We start from the raw sequence: 21,025 nt of genomic DNA on the forward strand, positions 1-21,025 counted from the left end.
TAATTTTTGTCGGAGGGGTTGGTCCATGATGGACTATCTCCTGATTATGCATCTTTGTTTCAATCTTGGATTGAAACATGGGCCAACCGAACATGGGCCAAAAATAATCTTCCACCTAATATGCCCAACCGAACTGGGCCTTTATTGCATATATTATTTCGAGATAAGTAAGATAAATGTTGTTCTTCAAACTTTTTGTTAATTTTTAATTGCCAAGATGTTTCACCTCCGACTAATATGTTGAAGATTCACTCGGTGTGTATGAGTTGTATCTCAGAATAAATATTTAGCCTAAAAAAGTTGAGCTTGTTGAGCTTTGGAAAGAAGCAAAAGGTTAAGATACTAATAGGGTTTATATAGAATGACTAATAATGATTTTTTTTTTAAATTACTAAAGGTATCCGGTGACTGTTTTCCACGCTGATTTGTACAGATATGTAGGCGATTTGTAGTCACCTTTATAGGTGAGACAACTGACCTAAAGACTAGATTATTTAATTTCATTAGTTTACCAACATTACCAACCACCATCAAATATATTTCATCTATTTCATAAAAATAAAGATATTTTGGACGATGCGGGTTTTAATGCATAATTAGTAAAGTTATAAAAGAGGTAGAAAGAAAAAGCTACTGGATTCTGTTAGTAGAGAATGAGGTCCACTCACTAGAGCAAACGAGGTTACAAAAATTAGAAAATGAACTATTTTTATATAGAACGGACCAAAATAGAAAGAGTCATGGAAGGAATAAGTCAATTATCAAGTCGAAATACCTAAGATAGACTAGGATAATACTGGAATGAACTAAAACTGTACAAAAGGAAACAAACTAAGGCATTAAACTGTGGAAGATGGCACTTTCTAGGCATTCTCTGCAGAGCTGATCAGTGCTAAATACTCATTGATGGCTTCACCTTCTTTTGTGACTTCAATATCATAGTCCGAGTATGCATCTGCAGTTCCCAATTCCCCAGTCAGCTCATCCTCCATCTCTACGTCCCGTTCCTCCACGGGCTCCTTCTTCTCCACGGGCTCATTTTGACTCGATGACCCTCCATTTCCGTGGCCTGCGCCTGCGCTACCTGTGCCGCCTCTTTCTTCAGTAGTTGATCCTCCAACTTGGTGGTCTGCACCCACGCCCACTGCTGTGTTTGTGATGGTTTGTGTAAGTAGATAACTCAACGCTTGCTCTTCGGACTCAAACCTACGAAGAGCTGCTTCCACTGAGAACAGCAGGAGAAATTTGTAAATAAACAAGCATGGGAAAACTACTAGAGCAACTTGAAAATAATGAGGAAAAGAAGAACAATAGACAAACAATATCGATAAAACTTGTGCGTTTTAGGTACCTGATGCTTTGTCGAAACCCATTGCTACAAGATTCTCAGTCGATTTTTTTGTTGCTGCACGCAATCTTCTCCTCTTCCTTGTTATAATTTCATTCTACAATTCAAACAGTAGAATGGTTGGAGTCTGGGAAAAGAATAAGAAACAAAATGATGTTGACATGCACACTAACCTGTAAGGCAGCATTAGTTTCAGGATTTGTTAAATCATCCAGAGCCTTCTCAGCATCGTTTTCATTTCTACGAAGTGCCTCAGCAGCGATTTCTTTCTGGAATCTGTGAATTTGATGATTATCAACATGTTTCAGAAAATGCAATCAACAGTTCTAACTTTGACAAACAGCTCATTCATATCATTTTCTTTCTTAAGCGAACTAAACATTTGGTGAGTGACAAAATCAAGACATGTGTTCGGTTACAGGTTTAAGTTAAGCCTTGAATTTTTTTTATAAAGAAAGTTCTTAGAATCAAATGGCCTACTTACCCGATGGAGACCAATTGGTTCAGATTGCTTAGATTCACAGCTTTGTTAAGGGGCGTCGTTCCATATGTCTTTTGCTCTCTGCATACAGTATATGTCAAGACATTGCATCTAGCATAACCATAAAATTAGCATGATCAAGTCTAAAACCCACAATATTTCCTTCTGCCTCTGAAGATCCTCCTTCCGTTTCTGTGTCCTTTTATCTTTCTCCTCGACAATAAAATCAAGAGCACGTCCAACATCCAAATTGTTCATGCGGAGAGCTCGCTTTGCTTCACTTTCTTTATACCCCATGCTCAGCAAAAAGGACAGGGATTCATCTGGTACTTGAAGCTGTTAGATGGAACTTAAATTGTGAGATGAAATATGAAGTGTTAGATGATTTAAAGTTCAAACTCAATTGCATAATGTATTTCAGGAAATGTACCAACACTGACCATAACAAGTATGGATGGGGTATAAATATAAAATGTAGGACCAATTAACCTGGAGGAATCTAGTTTGGGCAGAGCTCAAGGCGTCCTTAGATTTCTGCAAATGACCACGGTGATATGCAATCACTCCTTCTAACAACTCCATTCTCAAGTGTCTACAAAATTGACATAAATGCGATGAATATGGCGGACCAATGTGCTGGTAACAAGATAATGAGGGTGATGATAGATGACTCACAAAGCTAGCTCAGGGAAGCGATGTCCTTGGAGAATTCTGATGCGAGTAGATTCCTTTCCATGAGCACGCTCAATACCTTCCCTGGCCTTTTCAAGGCGAATCCCTGCTACTGATAGCCAACTGATATCACGGAGCATAAAATAGCACCAGACCAAGTCTATTTGAAGAATTGATACGTTATCAACCATCTGGGACCCATACAGGAAGACAATGTTACATCAGTATGCTACAAAAGATGTGATCTTTATAATAGTCTTGCATAAATATATTCCAAGTTCATTTAATATCCATGCATCATATGTTTCTATCGAGATAGAAGAAAATAAAGAGGAACTATTTGATGTGATACATCAACAATGTCTGATGTAGTTGGGTACAAACTGAGTTTTAAACAAATCTTCCATAATCTAACAAGAATTTATGATAACAAAGCTCATCAAGTTAGCATGAGTATTCGTGGCGATTGAGTTCATCGGAAAGGAAAATACTTTTATGCAAAAATACTAATTTAGCCTATAACTGGAGGGCCTTACCTCAAGCAGCTTTGGGTTGCAGAGCGAAAATGATTCCTACAAGAAACAAAGTTCAGTTAAATATGGCAATTGGTTGATAAACATGCAATATGAGATGTAATTTTCTTGTTTGAGTTCTTTCTATTATTTCCTATAGATCACAAGAACTTCAAACCCAGATCAAGGTATTCAAAATTATATAATTAAAGTCGGAAACCAATCCAAGTTTCCCAGTTAGGTACCGAACCTTCAAAACGAAAAAAAAATGATTGCTCTGCAGAGAATGCGTGCATGAGATACTGCAATATAGACTCACCTCGCCCATGTTGAGAACTTCTAATGCATCTCTATATTTTCCCTTTTTCATAAGAGCTTTTCCATTTGCATGAAGCATAAGACCCATCATTATTGCCCTAAACATGTAATCAAACATTTTTAGAGAAACAAAAGCACCTTTTCAGATGTCAGATATACATCCAAACACATTCAACAAAACTATCAGTTACTCAATTGTACCGTTGGTCAGTCTCCGACCCCAAGTTCACCTTCTGTCCATTCTGATTTTCAAGCTCTAGATTGAAGTCCTCAACAGGTAATGAACCATCAGCATGTCTGGTGGCCAAGTTAGTGGCAGCTGTCCTGAAATTCCAATGGTGTGTTATAAATGCAAGAATCTGCTGTCTTAATTAGGCGACCAATGCCATTAAACGACACTCTATCAATCTGATACAATATTGCAGAGTAATCGAACTACAATCCTACAATAAGGAGAACCAACAATACCAAGAGCTAACTCTAAGCATATTTCTCAACAAAAATACCAAAAAGGCAAAACTTCTCATTTAGAACAAAAAAGTGGGCAATGCAATCAATTACACATACTATAATGGATTTTTGACAAAAAAAGAAATCTTAACCCATAAAAGACGACTTCAAAAATAAGCAAAAAACAGTAAAATTACTCAGAGAATTCAAGTCAGGACCACCAAAACACAAGAAACACCATCTAAATTTATAACGATCGCGACATCGAGCCCTAAAACCCCAACAAACACAACCAAAAAAATAATCTTGATCGTGAAAAATCCCCAAATAAACCATAATCAAACGATCATGCAATCAAACACGTCTCAATTTCAAAACCCCCACAAACCCCCACGCCGAGCAACTGTAACTTCTTCCCCCAAAACCCAAAATTAAACCGAAACACGTGCTTACTTGAGTCTAGCAAGCCTATTGCCGCGCTCTTCCTCCGCCAAAAACTCTTCTTTGATGGAGTTTCCGTGCTGATCGACGGGAATGTTGGTGGCCAGAATCCTGGAGTTGTTCTTAAGCCCCAATTGCGTCAGGTTTTGGTGGCCTTCGCCGTCTTTTAAAACCTTGCCGGCGGAGATGAGTTTGAGGCAGGCGCAGCCGGATCGATCGAGGAGCTCTTGGCGCAGCCTAGCGACAGTCCAGACGTCGAGCTCCACTTCCAACACACCACTCCATGCCCCGCCAATTTTGAGTTTCCCCATCACCATCTCCCTCAGCTTCAATCGCAATCAATGTGGAACGGAATTAGAGATACAAAGGGGGGTTTAAATATACGTTGGATTTTGTTGATCATCATTGTGTAACTTGAGGAGCAAGGGCCGAGGGCCCACATCCACCATTCCCTTAATTAATTACTAAAATTTGACTTATATTTATCCAATGAAATGAGTGTATACATGGAAAAACTACTTAATTCGTATGAATTCAGTGTGCGTCAAAAAATATTGATAGTTCCATTCACATTTATTATTATTTTTCTTAATTATATAGTATAATTAAAATTTATGAATAAAAAATACTCCAGTTTTTACGCTAAACAAGTAAAAAATACTCCTACATAATTAACAAACCACATGATGAAAATATAAAATAAAAATACTAAATAAAGCATAAATTAATTAAAATTTAAGCTCGTGTGTCGAGAAGCGAATTAGGTTACATAATTTAAGATTAATTGAGCATGAGTAAGTTCGTGAAATTCCACTAAGAATGATCCGACCACACTTGATCATTATGTAATCTTTTTTTATTTTTTTAGAGCTTGGGCTCTTTCGTTGCTGTTACAAAAATAACAATATAAAAAGAACAGTACAATGCGGTCATATTAAAATGTATTTAGTATTCAATCCACTACTAACATCAATCCTACGTAGGTCTTAAAATAAGTGAATGAGATTAAAGAAACATAGTAACTTTTAAATGTTTTTATATTAACATAAGTAATTTTTGTTGGGCCTTCATCGTTTTTTAGGTTCGTTAGGATTCTTAATCGTATTACAAATATCAATACAGTGATATGAGAATCTCAACACAAGTACCAGAAAATATCAATGAGCATATTGTACATGCATTATATTGAGATTGTTTGATGTATTTATTGATATAAAATTTGATTATCAATATATATGAAAATTGAAATAAAAATTACTCCATCCGTCCATAAAAAATAGGGCAATTGGTGTAGGCACGGGTTTTAAAGTAGAATTTGTAAAGTAATGGGTAAAGTAAGAGAGAAGGAGAAAAAGTAAGTGAGAAGTAGTGCTAGTGGAATGATGTGTATGGTTATTATTTTTTGAAAACTTTCCATAAATGAATGTGTTCTATTTTTTGTGGACGGCTAAAAATGATAAATGTGCCATATTTTTTGTGAACGGAGGGAGTATAAAATTCCATCATCCGATCATTGTCGGAACATATGCAATGAAGATCTCGTTAGAATCCTTATGAAATTACCTTTAATTTGATACTCCATCCGACCCACTTTTACTCCTTGTCCTTAGGTAAGAGCACAACACCCACATTCGTGCTCTTCCGCAAGGACAAGCTAAGAGTTTCACCATTCTATTATTCAATTTAAATACTTCAATTACTAAAAACATTTCTACAATATAAAAATACATTAAAAAATAAAAATTACATAATTAAATCCTAAAAAATAAAAATTACATAATTAAAATTCTAAAAAATAAATTACATAATTAAAATCCTAGAAAATAAAAAAATACATAAATAAAATCCTACAAATTAAAAATTACATAATTAAAGACTAAAAAATACCCCGTGGAAGACTAGTCCTTTATCCCCAATGTTCTCTTGAGACCCCGTATCATTGCTACATGTGTTGCAAGTTGGTCAGGAGTCATGTTAGACGTATCGATCGTATTAAGTTGACCCAAGAGGGCCCATAACGAGTTGGTCGGGGGTTGAGGTGGCACAAAAGGGAGCGGGAGCGGGGGCAGATAGAGTCGGGGCACGACGGCGGTTGGCCGTCGCCTTCTTCCTTCCTTGCGGCCGGCGGGAACTGCTCGGGCCAGCGTCGGAGCTACCCAAGTTAGTTCCGGCAAGCTGGGTAGCCACATCATCGGAGGCGTCGTCGGATAGGGCTACCGACCTCGACCGTTTGCTGGAGGAGGATGCTACTACGCCACCCCTATACTTCTGATGTTGGCGCCCCTCCTGCCAACAACTAAGGTACTTGAACGGTTTCAACTCCAAGCTTTGGTAGGTCGCCAAGGCGGCACTGATGATGTCGAGCTCACTCTTGCCGCTCCCCGCCGCCCACTCTTCCTGTTGGTAATACCCCTGGAACTTACTGATTGCGTCGTTGGCTCAGAAGATGCAATTGCGCACCATACTATCTGCATCATCTCATTCGGAGTGTACGAGGTGCTGGTACCACGAGTAGGAGGAGTAGGAGTAGGAGTAGAAGTAGGAGTAGGAGCAGAGCTGCCGCTCCCTCCCGATCCGGGTTTGGGTGCCCACCCGTATCGCCCATCGGGGGCATCTTGGGCGTCTACCGGGTAAGGCCGGTTGCCACCCGAAACTTTAGAACATTGGGTTTGAGAAGGGGTGAAAATTGCGTTTCCGGACTAGAGAATGGCTCGGAGCCGAACCATTCGTGGTTCCAACTGCGGGAGCCGGAGGGATGATCGCCGGAGCCAGACATTGTGTAGTGTGGTGGGAATTTAGATGAGAGAATATGAGAAAAAAGATGAGAGAATAGATGAGAGAATTTAGATGATAGAATAGATGAGAATTGTGTAGTGTTATGGTAATTTTTTTGTGTTGAAGTGAGAGTATTTATTGATGAAAATGTGAATTTTGGAAAAAAAAAATTAAAAAAAAAATTAAAAATGTGTATAAAACGGTTATAATATATTGGGAAGTGGAAAAATATTTTTTTTATTTAAAAATGTTTTTTAAATTAATTTTGATTTTTTTAAAAAAATAAAATTAAAAAATCAAATTGCCAACAGCTATGCCATTGGGCAATCAGGAGCTGCCACGTATGGCTGCTCAGCGGCACGGACGTGCTCTTATTTAAGAGAAGCGTCGTGCCGCTGACACGGACGCACGGGCTGCATTGGCGGACGGCGGGTGTCCTCGCCGCTAGCACGGACGGACGGGGGCACGCTGCGGATGCTCTAACACAATTAAACACTACTAATAATATGAAGCCCACATTCCACTAACACTACTTCTCACTTACTTTTTTCTCTTCTCTCCTAATTTACCAATTCCACATTAAAACCCATGGAATTCACAATGTGGTCTATTTTTCGTGGACGGGGGGAGTATATTTTTATGAAAAAATAATTTAAATCGAGGAGAGTTACGTAAATTTAAAATTTTAAAATGATTTTGAGGAGAGAGAAAGTGGTTAATTTAACTACCATACATAAGAATGACATTAATACCCTTTAAGTTTATTAAAGTAATTTTTTTAATTGAAAATATTATCCACGTAGCATTATTTCAACCACTAAATATACTAATTTAATGGCTAAAATTTGATCTTAATTTATGATTATTAATTAGTTAGCAATTTATCTCAATGTAATATCAACTGATTTTGAACCACAAATTTTTCATCACAACAACATTGTAAATGTATAAACAACATGAAGAAGTCTACAACTCCCAAAATCTTTTCCATCAAAAGTTTCACAAATGTTTCAATGAAACATTACATCTAGCACAAAATAAACAGAAATCCAGATGAAAAATCTCTTTCACAAGCAATGCAGAATCAAGTTCCTCTCTTTCATTCCAACATAAACTCTTCAAGCCATATAAGCACTTCATTCCTCTTCGACACGAAACAACACAGAATCAGACACTCTTTAGCAAATCTCAAAGCTAAGATCAGTATTCTAAGATGTTTTGTTAACTGATCACTTTCTCTGCAGCATTGTAGCCAAACAGGAAGCTCTAAAACAACAGACAAAAGACGACGAAAGTAGTACTACCCTTAGCTTACCATTACGAAGCTCCACGTCCTCCTTGGGTCGTTATAACATGCTACCAAACAACCCTCTTGACCTCTGAGGCCGTCTCTAGCAAGATTTTGCCTCAGGGCATTTTCCTTCGCTCGGAAAATCTCCTCATCTGCCTTTCCACTGAATTTCAACACTGCAGCTATACCTTCCTCAAACTGACTTCTGCTTCATTCAGAGCTCTGGCAAACTGCTCAACATCAAATCATCCAGAGACTTAAGAACAAAACGAACGAGTGTAAAACGCGTACCCAGCCACAGAACTGAAGCCGGTCGAGCCAGACAACTTGTCACCACTTGCTTCGACAGCCGTAAAAGGATCATACTCTCTCACCTGCAATACATCTCAAATAAACAGTCACTAAACATGAAAACTCGCATCAATGAGGAAAAAGGAGCAGAGGACCTCATAATTCGCAGTTCTTTTTAGTATCCGATATCTCGGTGTTTCCACATCCGGAGTCTTGTAAACCCGAAGCTGCACAGTTGAAAAGGATAAATACTAGGCGTAACGCAAGGCGAAAACAAACTCTATGTGACCACACCTGCTTCACCATGTCCATGAAGCCTTCAACGGAGAAATAGTCATTGTTCTCGATGGAATCCCAGGAGTCCTTGACAGAGAAACGAACGACGATAAGGTGCACGCTATTGTTGGATGGAAGAGGGTGTGCAATGGGTTACCACATGAGTGCAGAACTTCATGTTTTGGGGGTTAATGCCCATAACAGAAGTGCCTGTGAAGACTAATTCGGGCTTCCAAGGTAAGAGAGCAAACTTCATCTCTACAGTCCACCTCGTGCTTATCTCATAAGGCCCCGTCTACACAGACTCAATCAATCAGTGTATGTTAAGTTTTTAAAGTTTAGAGTGATTTGGGAACCTGTTTGACAGAGTGGAGGTGGAAATGGGGGTGGAAGAGCTTCCCGACCATGGCAATGTTGAAAAGATAACCGCTGATTCCGTCGTGCTTGGTGATGGGGTCTCTGTACTTGACGGCGTCGTCGTAGGCCGTCGTGTCGATGCCTCGGCCGTCGAACATGTGGGGAAGGTCCTCGTACAGAAAATCAACCAAACGCTGCACCTCCGCATTTGAGCTTCTGACCACCAACCTATTGGATTTGTGCTTGTCATGAGAAAAGGAGGCGGTGGTCGGGCGAGGATGGAAGGTGGCGGCGGGGAAGCAGGAGATCATGATGGCTGTTTGTGTTTGTGTTTGATATTCACTCAACTTGCTGCAATTGTTAAGGCAGCTATTCCATGTCTCCTCTGATTTTAGCACACACCCATTCTCTGTAGACACGTGCTTAATATGACGCAAACCGAGTTACCGACACCTTCGTCCTCTCCTTGTCGAGGCATGCGTACGTGGGGTCGGCCGAGTGCTGCCAGCTGCCAGCTGGGTCTCCGACCCCAACGTCAACTCCACCCGAAACTGATGAAGGAAAGTGATTCAAATAGTTTGGGCCTATTTTATGCAAATAAGTTGGGCCACTTGAGATGTTAGTGGGCAATTAATTTATTAGATTGGCTCATTGTGAATATATTAAGTATAGTTATTTTTATAATTTTCGTTCAAGTTTCATTATATTTACTAGTAATATTTTAAAACTATTAGTACAATGTTTGGTGCTGAGAATTTAAAATCGCCTGTTTTATATATGGATATTCTGAAAAATTAACTATTTAAAATATAATGATTTTTTAAATAATTATTTAAATATTAATTTATTATTATTATTAAAATTTTACTATATTCGACCCAAACGGGCTTCATTTTCTGGATCAGCCAGTTACACGCCTGTGCTTGGTGCCCAATCACCAAGAGTTTTGGGGGAGGGTAGTAGGAATCACCTACAACTTTTTCTACACCACCCCTCACAAACATAAAATATGATGGTGGATCCATATTTTATGTTTGCGAGAGATGATGGAGTAGGGGGTGGTGAGGAAAAGTTTTAGGTGATCCAATCCGTTATTTAAGATCACGTGGATGGTCTTATCGAATTCTTTTTATTAATATCCCTCTTCTCACATTCATTTCCACTTCGAGGTGCCATAATTATGTTTGATTAAATTAATACTCCCTCCGTCTCAGATAATTTGGGACACTTTGACCCGGCACGTGTTTTAAGAAATCTAATGAAAAGTGAGTTGAAAAAGTTGGTGAGATGTGAGTCCTATTTTTAAAGTATTAGTTTTATAATAAAATGTGAGTAGGAATGAATTAATGGAATATGAGGTCCACTACCAAAAATGGTAAAAGTGAAATAAGACAAATTATGTGGGATGATCCAAAATCGAATACTGAGTCAAATTATCTGTGACGGAGGGAGTAATTATTTTTCCAAGATATTTCCGTATTTAATTATTTTTAATTATGATCACACGCACTCTCATAGTCTCATTTTATGTGCGTAGAGGGTGTGATTTTTTCTATTTACTGGTGTGATTGAAATTCGTGTGACCATTTTACTCTCTGTGAGGATTTAGGACTACAAGACTAATTTTCTGATAAAAATACGAATCCTTACTTTTTCAATCAAAACCCAAATATGCATCACTTTTATAATTGAATCACATCGATTCAATGACTCTCTGTCTTTTTTTTTTATTTTTTAAAAACAGTGATTCTATAGAATGTACTATAATACATTGGAAGAATAGTTTAAATATTGTATACTACTATTAATTAGGGTAAATAATTGCATATATAAACAAATAGTGGAGTGCGCACATGAGTGCAACTCTCTGTCTCTTTCTTTAATTCATTAGAGCCAAGAATTAATTGTTGAAATCAACTATTACCATATTCTGTTACATTTATATTTTAATCTGTGGAAAAATGACAATCATGCTTCATGATAATGAATTTTCGCAACAAGACAATGGGCGTGCGCATTACACCTACCTAGAGTTTTGGTTACCGGAGCACCATATAGATTAGAAATTGTTCAAGATGCAAAGCAATAATTTTCCTTTAAAAAAACTTAAAGTACAACTAGTAAGTTAATAGTTTATAATGTACTACTTCTAAAAATAAATATACTAATTTCATCGCCTTTTTTGCTTCACGGAGCATGCGCACGATATTGATTACACCGCACACACTTACAAGTATATGTGTGCATGAGCATGCATGCTATGCACAAGTATGTTGCCCAATCCCAAGAATTGAGTAATATAGTGCTCAAGAGTTGTAGATGACCAGATATAACTCATCTCTGAATATCTCCTCTTTCTTCATTCATCTTCACTTCGAGCCTCCTCTACTAACATGCATCCGGAAAAGGTAGAAAAGGAAAAATTCAGAAAATGTTTAAAACTAAGAAAATGGAAAGAAAATAACCGGAAGATGAAGAAAGCACAAACAATGCTAGTGCCGTGTGCACGGCCACACAACGGGCATGTGCACTACATGACCACCGGAGCGACTTATAAAGTAGAAATTGTTCCAAATGCAAAGCTGCAATTTTTAAAAAAATGAAAAATCCTATTGATTTTTATTCCGAAAATTTTACTAAATCTAAATGAGATGCAAAGTTGATATTTTTGAAATTTGTATTTTAGCCCTCAAAAGTAGAATAATAGCAAAATGATACGAAAGATTCAAAGAGGAATTACTATACCTTTGATGAGCCCCAAATCGGGAAATTAAATCGACCACCGCCACCGGCGATGACCACCGCCGGCGTAGCCACCAATAGGCGCCGCGGCCTACGGAAAACCAAGAAGGAAAGGCCGAAAACCGAGCCCCAATCCAGCCACCACAAACACCTCTCCACAGCGATCCCGGCGCTCATCTCCGCCACTTCAGCCGCTCGCTCCTTCCTCCTCCGCCACGACCTTCACCTCCTTCCCTCCCAAACCCTAGCCCTAGAATCGCTCCTCTCCTCCACCTCCCGCTCCCTCCTCCACCTCCTCTCCCTCGTCTCCATCCCCACACCCCCTTCCCCTTCCCCTTCCCCACCCCCTTCCCCGCCGCCTCAGCAGAGCTGGTTCGACCGCTTCATCGCCACTTCCCCCGATTACGATCCGCGCTGGGTTCAATTCTTCAACCTCTCTAAGCCGTCGTTCACTCTGCTCCTCCGCCTCCTCACCCCCTCTCTCATCTCATCTCTCCACCCCTTGCCCCCCAATGCTGCCCTCGCCGCAGCCCTATTCCGATTATCTCATTCGGCCTCGTTCTCCGCCGTCTCTCGCCGCTTCTCTCTCGACTCCCGGACTGCCTGCATCGCGTTTTATTCAGTCTGCAGAGCTATCGTGGAGAATCTCGGTCATTTGTTTGAATTCAACTCTGACATCAACCGAATTATAGTGGGATTTGGCTGGATTTCTCTGCCCAATTGCTGTGGCGTTTTGGGGGTTGAAAAGTTCGAATTGGAAAGCACCGAAAATAGGTCTTTGTTAGTTCAAGCTTTGGTGGACTCGGAAGGGAGGTTCTTGGATGTCTCTGCTGGCTGGCCGGGGAGCTTAAAACCGGAAGATGTGTTGAAGCGATCGAAGCTTTTTTCTGGGGTTGAGGAGTCTAAAGAGTATCTCAATGGACCATCTTTTGAACTGAACTCTGGCAATGTAATTCCTCAGTATTTATTGGGTGATTCATGCTATCCACTTCTCCCTTGGCTTCTGACGCCGTACAGTGGTAAGAATAGGGAGTTGAGCTCTTCGGAAATGGAGTTCAATGGGGTGCATTGCAAAGGTATGGAGTTGGTGGGGACGGCTTTTGCCAAGGTCAAGAAGAAGTGGAAGCTTGTTGGGAGGAAATGGAAGGAGCAATGCATTGAGGCTCTCCCCTTTGTTATTGTTGCGTGTTGTTTGCTGCACAATTTTCTCATCAAGTGCAGCGAGGTGTTCCCCGAGGAAAGTGTTGAGGGTTGTAAGGAGAGGGAGTTTACGGGGTTTGATGGGGAGGACAGTGAGATTGGGAAGAGGATTCGGGATGCACTTGCTTCACACTTTACTCGGGTAAGTCAGAGATAGTAAAATCTTGTAGCGCTTGTTTTAGATAGGAAAGCTTGTAATGTTCTCATGTTCAACTGCTCTAAATTTTGAAATGCATTTCTGGCGTTGTCTTTTGTATCCTGTACTTTCTTTTACAGTAGTTTCATTTCGCCAATTAGATATCTGGAAACGTGGTTAAAAAGTGCTCTGTGGTTTGCATAAGAAAGGAAGGAAATGTAAGATATCTAGCACCGATGACAGATTCTGTTCCGTTTTTAGTTTCTGAAGAGGTCAGGTGGGTGTCTGGTACCGTCTGTAGGGTAGGAAGGAGCACTTGGAGATACTCCATTAATCAGATGCCTTTAGGTTTTGATGTGGTAACTTGGTTAAGAGTGGTATACGATATCCAGTGCTCATGAGTACTGGTCCACCATTACTTCATGCGCATTCTACCCTGGTTATAAGAATTTCTAGCTAAACTAGTATTAGGAAATAATACCAGCTAGTTAAAAATTTAAAATGGATGCATTCTCATAAGTATCACTTGAACTGATCAAAACTAATTGATGGATGCTCTGCAGAAGCTATTAGTCTGTGCTACACTGAAATTATGTTCTGTGAACTCGAGACATATGATGGGACAAGCAATGACTACTGATGAGCTTGTTTATGGATAGTTGGATACCTATTTCCATTCGATATAACTATGTCCTTGTTAGTAAATTTTGAGATCCATTGTTCAAATTTAATGTCTATTTAGTATTGGTGCCATAGATTCCCACAAAACAGAAGTCCTCTGTATCTATATGTCAATACTATAAGTTGTCAATCAATTCTTTTAATTGCTTGAGAGATCAATACATTGAGTACACTTTCTTCCGATGTACTGGTTTTTAGAGAAGTCCTTTATCTTGTTTTCTTAGTTTGAGAATGCTCTTGGTACCCTATTTGGGTCAGTACTTTCCCCATGAAGCTCAGGTTTCCAGATTCTTGTATTTAGTAAATGTGAGCTGGTTGCCAAAAAGACCAATCCTTCTAGATAGGTTAAGAATGCCTCTCTGCTTTTAACAGAACTTAGTCATTTATATCGAACATTGAAAATTTTGTTTTATGCTGCCCTAGCACAAGCCACACTGGACGCTTATTGTGACAATCAATTTTTGCCTACAGTTTTGATAGTAAAAACAGCTAATATTCCTTGAAGTAACACCTCAAATAGTATCCTCGTGGGTCTCTGAAATCACTTGGTTGTGACTTGATGCTGCTGACAACAAATAGTTTTTGAACAGTTGATATAAGATCAAATATATATACAACAGAGTTACATCTATTGATGCTCATTGTATTTGCCTGGGATAATGCAGCATCTATGGCAGTTTATGGACTACGATAGGTTGTGGTGTTATGCTAAATATAAAGGCATGAATTATATAAACTAATAATTGGAAGTTTATATATCTCATGTCTATACATCTTCACTGAACTGTCTTACAAAGTAGACTACATTCCTGCAAATGTAGTTTAACACCACATAAAAAAAAATGGCAATTGCTATATGCAATTATCTATATTGAAGAAAGGGTGTTTGCAACTCAATAGTCATCATCCCTGTTTCTATACAATATACGGTTTTCACTGCTTGATCAGAGCAACTTCTTTGAAGAACAGTTTCTTGTGCAGTCTAACCAGCAAGATATCAGACCTGCAAGGCCCGCCTCCTGCGGCTGAGAGATGCCTGCTTCTCGTCTCTCCAGAACTCTCAGGAACTCGTCTGAGCTTAAGCTACCATCCCGGTTCAGATCAAACACGTAGAACACCAGATCAACCACGTTATCAGAGAGGGAGATGCCACAAACCTTACACAAGAGTTTGGAAATCACTGAAGTGAGAGAGAATAATAGCAGGTAGTTTAAATCTGGAGCAAAAGAGGGAGTAGTTATATACTTGATGAGCAGCCCTTTTGAAATCCTGCTTAGACAGCAGGCCATTCACTTTGCCATAACTGAATAGGGCTAAGGAGAATTGCTCCAATCTTTTCCGAAGCATTGCAAAATTTTCGAATTCTTCAAATGTAATGCGCAGGTGACTGAGGGAGGGATCATTTCCCAGCTCGTCGGCTTGATCAAGAAACTTGTCTATGTATCTCATGTCAGCAGATGCAACCATTGATAGCACAAAATCTTTGGCAGAGATGGTCCCTTGTGACTTGAAATCATAATGTGCGAACTCCAACCGCAGCATCTGTCAATAGAAAGCCCGTCCATGACATCATTGTCTATGCAGTTACTGATGGGTTATGAGTTGAAGGGCATCGCAGGGAAATTACTCCAGGCTTGCACCTGTACAACAATAACCTGTTGATTTTGTGACATGTGGAGGGTCCAACTGCCTCGCAAAATCAATGTGTTAGTGTAGTACAGGTACATGCCTGATGGAGTTCCCTGGGCAGCGGTACCTCAGTTTGCAAGTCTCTCAAGAACTCTACGAATCTGTCGTGTTTAAGGGGTTGAGTCCCGTCTTTCCCAAAGAAGTACTCGACGAGACCCCCTTCCTCCACAGAACCTGAAACTTTCATCCCTAACCTCATTCCATCTTTGTGTGAAGCTCCTTGTCTGTTTCGGCTACGCATAAGTGTCATCACCTTTTTGAATTCTATATTGTCTATACTTCTGCAGGGAGGAAAAAGTTCATCAAACAACAAAAAAAAGGTATGTTTCTTTATGTTTCCTTAACCATTTATAAGTTGAGGCAAAGTGATGAGATCCTCTGCTTTCAGTTGTATTGGATATTAGTTAGATGGTGGAAAGTGGCGTACCCGTTGTTGTCAAGGTCAAACATTTTGAATGCAACGGAAAAGCTCGATTCTGGTATGCTCAATATTGTGACAAAGAAGATGTATCTGTTACATCAAAGAAAGTTCAATATCGCAGAAAGTTGGCTTGATGTGATGAATGTATTGTGGTGGTACTAACTCTGGAAATGATATAAGGCCGTCGTTGTTGGTATCAAACAGCATAAAGAATTCAGAAGGAGGACAGTGCAGCTTGCTGCTGATGAGTTCGCCTTTCAAGTATCCGCCTCTAACAACATCTGCTTCAGATGGAGGAAATACGGGAACCACTGCTCTCATCAGGTCTGATGCTGTCATGTACACTTCCCCAGAAGGGGATTTGAACGATGCAAAGTACTCGAACACCTTGAAAACGTATACTCAAAGTTAAGACTGATTAGGTACGTTGCATGATACCAAATATGCCTACACTAATGCTCTTGCCTTTTATGATCTGCTTCAAGCATTATCATATCTGATACATGGATGGATCAGAGGCTGAAATGTGTTTATTTTATAATTTCTGCTACATTTTTGTATTGCTTCTCCTTTTACAGGTACAGTTGCTTGCTAAGCCAACATCTATCAGCATCTTGTATGCATCAACATGAAAAGATATAGTATAACTAACAGTCGACAGGTGCATCTTAACATGCTATTCATTAGGTCGTAGTATAGCTGATAAGTTTACCTTTTCGGGAGGGCTTCGTGTTCTTATCCGTTTCTCATACTTGAAGAAAACTTTTCTCCTGTATGTATCTGAAATAAGCAAAGATTAAAAGCAACGACCATTGGCCCTACAAGGATGCAGTGCCTTCGAATGAACGAATGGACAAAAAATGCTATTTGTGTTCATAGATAATCATCAACCAGCTTGTTTGGTGTTCATCATTTCTCCACTTTTTGACCTTTTCTCTCTAAATTTGTTTTATATTCTTCCTCAAAATGCTTAGCTAGAAGTTGAATCCAATTCTTGATGATAAAACATTGATTGTTGCTATTACTGATGATGGATTGCTAATCAGTTGTGCATATTGAAAAGGGAAGATCGTGTCTGTACCCGTAAACAAGAACGTCTTCTTCTCAGGCCGTGCTCCAGAATCAGCATACGACACGACCGATCCTCCACCGTTGAACGGAGAGCAACAATAAAAGCCTAAGCCGGAGGCAGCAGCCGCAACCACCACCCCATATCTCAGAAACGGCGATTCATTCCTGTCGAATCCTCTTGATGATTCCACCTTTGATTCGGTGGAAAGAGAACGACGACAACCCGAACTCTTGGCTGCAAGAACTCTGATCTGTGCTTCGGTTTTTCTCAGTGAAGAGGATGCCCAAGAATGCATAGTAATATTGCACTTCCAAATGTGGAAAATTTTGCAGCAGGAACAACTCTTATAAAAGAGGTTAATATGTGTCTATGATTGTGATGAGGAGAGGAAAAAGGTTGTAAGGATTCAAATATAACCGAAAATCAAGGTGACACCAACCAACATTTGGAAAAGTCTTGAGACTTGTTCTCAACGGTCTTCAAGGTAGTTTGGTTTTATAAACTACACATGCATCTATATTTATGCATAGGATTTTTCAACACGCATATCAATATGTATATTCTATTATTAATAGATCTTTAATATATTTTCTAGCAAAAAAATTTTATGGCAAATTGTCCTGAATTTATTTACAATTGTTTCAAGATGAAATTTTTGATAAAATTGTATCTGATATGATAGCTGAGTAATCATACGTGGTTGTGGGTGAGTTTATAAACATTGCCTATTCATACAAAACAAATATGCAGTTTGGTTGAAAAACATTAACAATATATATCATAGCAAAAGAATTCACAATAAGATAATTGCATTTAATAATATTTTAAACTTCGATTTGAGACATAAAACATTATTTTGAAATAAATGTGATTTGTTGGACATAGAAAAAATTAGTTTGAAACAAATATGATTTTTCTATCAAGTAATGAATAATGATTATTATTTATTAATTATTTATAATTACATATGAAATTTGTATAATACTACTAAGACATTATATTATCACCACATAAGTTAGGAAAATACTCGCATGTAGATGTGATTGACCCCTAAACATCTCCTAAGTGTTGGAAAAATACTCGCATGCATGAGATTGAACCCATACCTAAAGTGTTGGAAAACACTTGCTTACAATTGAACTCAAAAATTCTTGCTGGTGTTGGAAAAAAGACCTCATGTTAACTTGAAACACGGAGATGGATCGAACCCAGTGTTGGAACAATACTTGCTTGTAGACAAATCTGAACCCAAAATCTCTCGCAAGTGTTGGAAAAAAGACCTCTCATTAACTTGAATTACGGAGAATCATGTGGTCGTTAGTTGAGCCACTTGAGTTGCGCTTTATTATTACTAAAAATTGTTACATTTTTCGTGAATTACTATCACTTTTCTAAGATAAGATAATAGCTTAAATTTATAGCTAAATAGAAATTCATCTTCTAGTAGAGCTTTCAACCATAGCTTTTGAGTTTATTACATTTTTTAGAAATGGTAATAGACGTGAAACTGACTCTGCTAGTTTTGTGCCACTAAATCAATATAGATTGTGTAGGTGGCTTTTTTCTTTCTTTCAAAATCTTGTATTCGTGGAATTTACATTCATTCACAAATCCATTCACTTAACAATTAAAGCTATCTAAAGATTCCTTGTTTAGATTTTACTTTTTTGGTATCATGTCATGTGAGAGTTATTTTTTGAGGAATTGTAAGAGGGATTATTAGTTCTTGAATATAAAATTAATTCGAAATCATATGATCGATTCATTGATCATTAGTCATTTAGTTGAAAACGTTCATGTTCTATGTTTAATGTTGCTTTCACAATTATGTGATGTGGTACTTTGAGATTCACTCAATAGCATCTACTTGATATATATGGTTTGGGCTCAAGATGGTCCAAGATGGCCATATTAATTAGGTAACAATCCACGCTACTACGCCGGTGCTTGTGACACCTCATTCGAATCTTATTACCTTTTATGGAATACATAATAATGAAAGACCGTGTACTACAACTTTATCGAAAATGTGTATTTTTAAGTTGAACTGGAGCAAAATTAAGTATTGAAAAAATTATAATTATGATACTATTAAATACTTCCTCTATATGTGAAATAATGGTTCCTTTTACCATTTCAATGCGTCAACAGTTTTAAGTGTTTTTTCCTTTCTATTTTAGATAAGTAGACTCACATTTCACTACCTTTTTACTTATTTATTTGTATAATATTAAATAATTTCTTAAAATTAACTCGAGTCAAAACGAGTATTTAAATGGTGAATTGAGGACAGTTAATTTTGATTTACCTTTTCTTGAATCTTAATTCTTGACACAACATGATGTCCCACAATATTTTATGATTTATCATTTTCTTCTCTTTTAGGGTGTGGGGGTCACCCAACAGGACTTAACTAATCAAAGTCCAAGTCAAATAAGTACTTCCATTATCAAAGTAGCCCAAAATTTCTCATTTTGTTAGTCTTTTTAGCTGGAGGCTGAGATATGTTTTAGTACTATATTTAGTTGGATTTTATATTAATCTTCTCAGGGGCGAATTAACTGCTTTCTCCTAACCATTTTCACTGTCAAAATATGATATGTTTCACATTTATTGCATACATTATAAAAGCTCAAGATAGACATTAGTAATTCCAGCCAAATTTACACACATTAGGTCTTACAATTATTTTTTGCACTACATATTAGGTATGTTGTTTGGAGCCTTTCAAGAAATGCAGCTGATGACAGTTTCTTCAAAGAAAGTAGTTCAATGTGGGGTCTTATTTATTATCACAATTATTAACATTAACACTCTCACCGTTTTTTCTCAGATATGTACAATTTCCCAAGCACATGCTCATCATATATGTCAATTAATTTTTATTTATTAGTTTCACATTATGACTTATCAAATATATGTACTTTGTAATTATTAATTTTATAAATTACTACAAACAATGAAAGCTCTTTTTGTCATTTTATTCATTATTTATTTGAAGATAAAGAGAAAATGAATGAATTGAACTGACTTTTAAGTATTTTTTATGAACTAAACTTTTGAAGTATTTGAATCAGAATAAGTCTATAATAAACAAATAATGGTACATAAACTACAAAGGGAATTGCCAATGTAAGATAATGTTCATCTATATACCTATCCCCTCATTTCATTTTCAGTTGAATTTGAATGAAAACATGCATGCATTGATTTTATTTTCTTTCCTTTTTAAATGCACTTGATTGATATAAAACGTCATACTACTAATTATACAGATTCCCTCAACAATTCAGATCTTTGTTTAGAAAAATAAATTTTATCATAGTAGCCTCAAAACCCGTGAATATGTTTTGTCCTTTAACAATTCATGAAAGAAAATTGATCAATTAAAGAATAAAGTAATGTAACCTAACACAAATTAAAATCCAACCATTTTCTTTTAAATCAAGAAGAACAAAAGCAGGGAGAGGTTCAAACAGTTTAAGAGGCTTATACCCATAGTTTTCATGATATCTCACCTACCTTTTGAATTTCATAATGTTTGAAGATAAAGAAATAATATTGGTGTCTATCACTTTTACCCACCGCATTCATGTATACTTTTAACCTCATTTTCTATCCCATTTCTTGTTTCATTAATTAGAGACTCACAAAGTCACACCCATAACCAAAATTATTACTACTAAGACTACATAATTCAACCCTTAATTAATCACCTCTCGGTCAAATTTTAGGGCTGCATAATTGCTAAACAAATTCACCAACTTTGATTCGATTGTAACTTTTGTTGTACTAGTAATTTATACTATAAATCATTGCAATAAATCACTTGTCTGTTGATATCTGTAGCTCTAGCAACATAGGCGTGGCAA

The 21,025-nt window shown here is 37.8% G+C and overlaps 4 protein-coding genes across 8 annotated transcripts; 1 reads left to right on the forward strand and 3 right to left on the reverse strand.

Moving 5' to 3' along the window:
- Positions 1–617: 617 nt before the first annotated feature.
- LOC125193483 (uncharacterized) lies at positions 618–4,635 on the reverse strand. The gene is made up of 11 exons (XM_048091277.2): positions 4,235–4,635; positions 3,533–3,655; positions 3,333–3,429; positions 3,038–3,073; positions 2,505–2,692; positions 2,319–2,421; positions 1,984–2,165; positions 1,833–1,910; positions 1,522–1,624; positions 1,352–1,445; positions 618–1,225 (listed from the first exon to the last, which is right to left on the reverse strand). The coding sequence occupies exons 1-11, from the start codon at positions 4,537–4,539 to the stop codon at positions 864–866; spliced, it is 1,671 nt and encodes a 556-aa protein (XP_047947234.1). The 5' UTR covers positions 4,540–4,635; the 3' UTR covers positions 618–863.
- A 3,271-nt stretch (positions 4,636–7,906) lies between these two features.
- Positions 7,907–9,578, reverse strand: LOC125197243 (uncharacterized). 3 transcript variants are annotated; one of them, XM_048095963.2, is made up of 7 exons: positions 9,212–9,578; positions 9,013–9,150; positions 8,874–8,942; positions 8,735–8,806; positions 8,580–8,662; positions 8,313–8,493; positions 7,907–8,141 (listed from the first exon to the last, which is right to left on the reverse strand). In XM_048095963.2, exons 1-7 carry the CDS (start codon positions 9,521–9,523, stop codon positions 8,097–8,099), a joined length of 900 nt encoding a protein of 299 aa, XP_047951920.2. In that variant the 5' UTR covers positions 9,524–9,578; the 3' UTR covers positions 7,907–8,096. The 3 variants fall into 3 exon arrangements, with proteins under 3 accessions (XP_047951920.2, XP_047951921.2, XP_047951922.2); XM_048095964.2 differs by having other exon boundaries at positions 7,907–8,510; XM_048095965.2 differs by having other exon boundaries at positions 7,907–8,518.
- Positions 9,579–11,912: 2,334 nt separating this feature from the next.
- On the forward strand, positions 11,913–17,606 carry LOC125194511 (LOW protein: nuclease-like protein). Of its 3 annotated transcripts, none has more exons than XM_089056361.1 (2): positions 11,913–13,296; positions 15,948–16,152. In XM_089056361.1, the coding sequence occupies exons 1-2, from the start codon at positions 12,007–12,009 to the stop codon at positions 16,002–16,004; spliced, it is 1,347 nt and encodes a 448-aa protein (XP_088912487.1). In that variant the 5' UTR covers positions 11,913–12,006; the 3' UTR covers positions 16,005–16,152. The 3 variants fall into 3 exon arrangements, with proteins under 3 accessions (XP_088912487.1, XP_047948728.1, XP_047948727.1); XM_048092771.2 differs by lacking the exon at positions 15,948–16,152 and adding an exon at positions 17,145–17,606 and having other exon boundaries at positions 11,914–13,296; XM_048092770.2 differs by lacking the exon at positions 15,948–16,152 and adding an exon at positions 14,953–15,081 and having other exon boundaries at positions 11,914–13,296.
- On the reverse strand, positions 14,722–17,448 carry LOC125194509 (calcium uptake protein, mitochondrial-like). Its single transcript, XM_048092769.2, has 7 exons — positions 17,163–17,448; positions 16,794–16,861; positions 16,245–16,468; positions 16,088–16,171; positions 15,728–15,941; positions 15,217–15,513; positions 14,722–15,128 (listed from the first exon to the last, which is right to left on the reverse strand). Exons 1-7 carry the CDS (start codon positions 17,446–17,448, stop codon positions 14,916–14,918), a joined length of 1,386 nt encoding a protein of 461 aa, XP_047948726.1. The 3' UTR covers positions 14,722–14,915.
- Positions 17,607–21,025: the final 3,419 nt, after the last annotated feature.

The sequence above is a fragment of the Salvia hispanica genome, chromosome 4 (assembly GCF_029641045.1).
Source record: "Salvia hispanica isolate PSC_SH4W2 chromosome 4, Shi_PSC_v1, whole genome shotgun sequence".
Taxonomy (NCBI): domain Eukaryota; kingdom Viridiplantae; phylum Streptophyta; class Magnoliopsida; order Lamiales; family Lamiaceae; genus Salvia; species Salvia hispanica.